Source organism: Sphaeroforma arctica (assembly GCF_001186125.1).
Source record: "Sphaeroforma arctica JP610 unplaced genomic scaffold supercont1.389, whole genome shotgun sequence".
NCBI classification, from domain to species: Eukaryota; class Ichthyosporea; order Ichthyophonida; genus Sphaeroforma; species Sphaeroforma arctica.
In genome coordinates, this window is record NW_014040169.1 from 69,098 (window position 1) to 70,485 (window position 1,388).

The following is a 1,388-nucleotide window of genomic DNA, read 5'->3' on the forward strand; positions in this document are numbered from 1 at the left end:
CCATATACGTATAAACAAATCCACATTACAAACTAAACACAAATATGGACATTCAATACGTGATCGATCCATAAGTATCGCAATATATATATAAATACACAGACACACACACAAAACACACACACACACCACACACAACACACACAAATATATATATGTATATACTCACACACACCACACACACACATATAAATATATGTATACATATACATATATACATATATATATATATATATATATATGGTTGCCTATAATGTCAAACTGATTGTGTTTGAATGCCACATACCTCTTATGTGCGATAGTTGTACTGTCGCTACAAGCCTCCTGAGCCCCACTGAACCTCGCGACAAAAACATATTGTCGATTACGAGCCGAGAGTGAACAGTATCTTATCTAGAGTACAGAGAGGATGCGAGTATCATGCGTCAACTGCTATGTATCTATTGAAAGTATCGACAATTTATTATATCAATAGTATCGTTCGCTTCGGGTACCTGCAACGTCTAATGAACATGTATTTATATATATATATATATATCATATGCCTTGTTTCTCTCAGAATGGATTAGATGGATATTAAATTTAAACATTTTTTTAACATCTCAGTGTTTATTTACCCTCTCCCCCTTTTTTGCAACACGACCGTACAAAGCGCGTGGGGTCTGTTGTCGATGCAAGAGTTTGCGATGTATCAATATGTCGTATACTTACAGACTGTGACTCTAGGGCTGCGATGGAAATAGAACAATTTAAGACAAAGTAATAGTTTAAAACGTGTCTCATATACATTGTCGGCTTATAAAACACGCCAAACTTAGGATGAATACACACTGCAGCACAATCACATTAGAAATCCACAAGATAAATACACATACTACAATACATAATATTAATGCAATATACATACTCAATTCCATTGCAAGTGTGTAGAGTGTAGTTCAGAACGAACATAGCTGGAGTTTGACGACAGTATGAGTGGTGTTGGTACACTGGAAGATGAGGCGCTGAAACGGAAAGCACGCCTGGCTGCTCTCAGAGCTCAGGTTAAAGGAGAAGCGAACAAGGAGGAGGAGACACCCGACGCTACTAAGAGAACGCATGAAGAAGGTAAACAGCCTCTGTGTTTCATTTCATGCGAACAAACATATATAATTATATAAACCTTGTATATCCGTGTTCTTCAGTACGGTTTTATCAAGGACAATGTAGTGAAGATTAACGCAGATTACCGTCATTAATTGTAGCACGAACCTGATCAGAGTTGATATTTTATCTTCATTGCAGTTCGTAAATTTCGTATGCGTTTGGTTTACACATACAATATATATATATATATATATAAACATATATATATATATATATATATATAACACACACACACACAACAC

General features: G+C 35.7%; 2 protein-coding genes across 2 annotated transcripts in view; one reads left to right on the top strand and one right to left on the bottom strand.

Annotated features, from left to right (window-relative positions):
* SARC_05831 (hypothetical protein) overlaps positions 1 to 569 on the bottom strand; it is a 6,591-nt gene extending 6,022 nt beyond the window's left edge. The window contains exon 1 of the mRNA XM_014300298.1: positions 287 to 569. Coding sequence (XP_014155773.1) covers positions 287 to 356 — 70 coding nt within the window. The 5' untranslated portion in view covers positions 357 to 569. The remainder of the gene's footprint in view (positions 1 to 286) is intronic.
* Positions 570 to 971: 402 nt separating this feature from the next.
* SARC_05832 (hypothetical protein) overlaps positions 972 to 1,388 on the top strand; it is a gene marked incomplete at both ends in the record, with an annotated part of 4,558 nt that continues 4,141 nt past the window's right edge. Inside the window, one exon of the mRNA XM_014300299.1 lies at positions 972 to 1,107. Within this exon, the coding sequence (XP_014155774.1) occupies positions 972 to 1,107 (136 nt within the window). The remainder of the gene's footprint in view (positions 1,108 to 1,388) is intronic.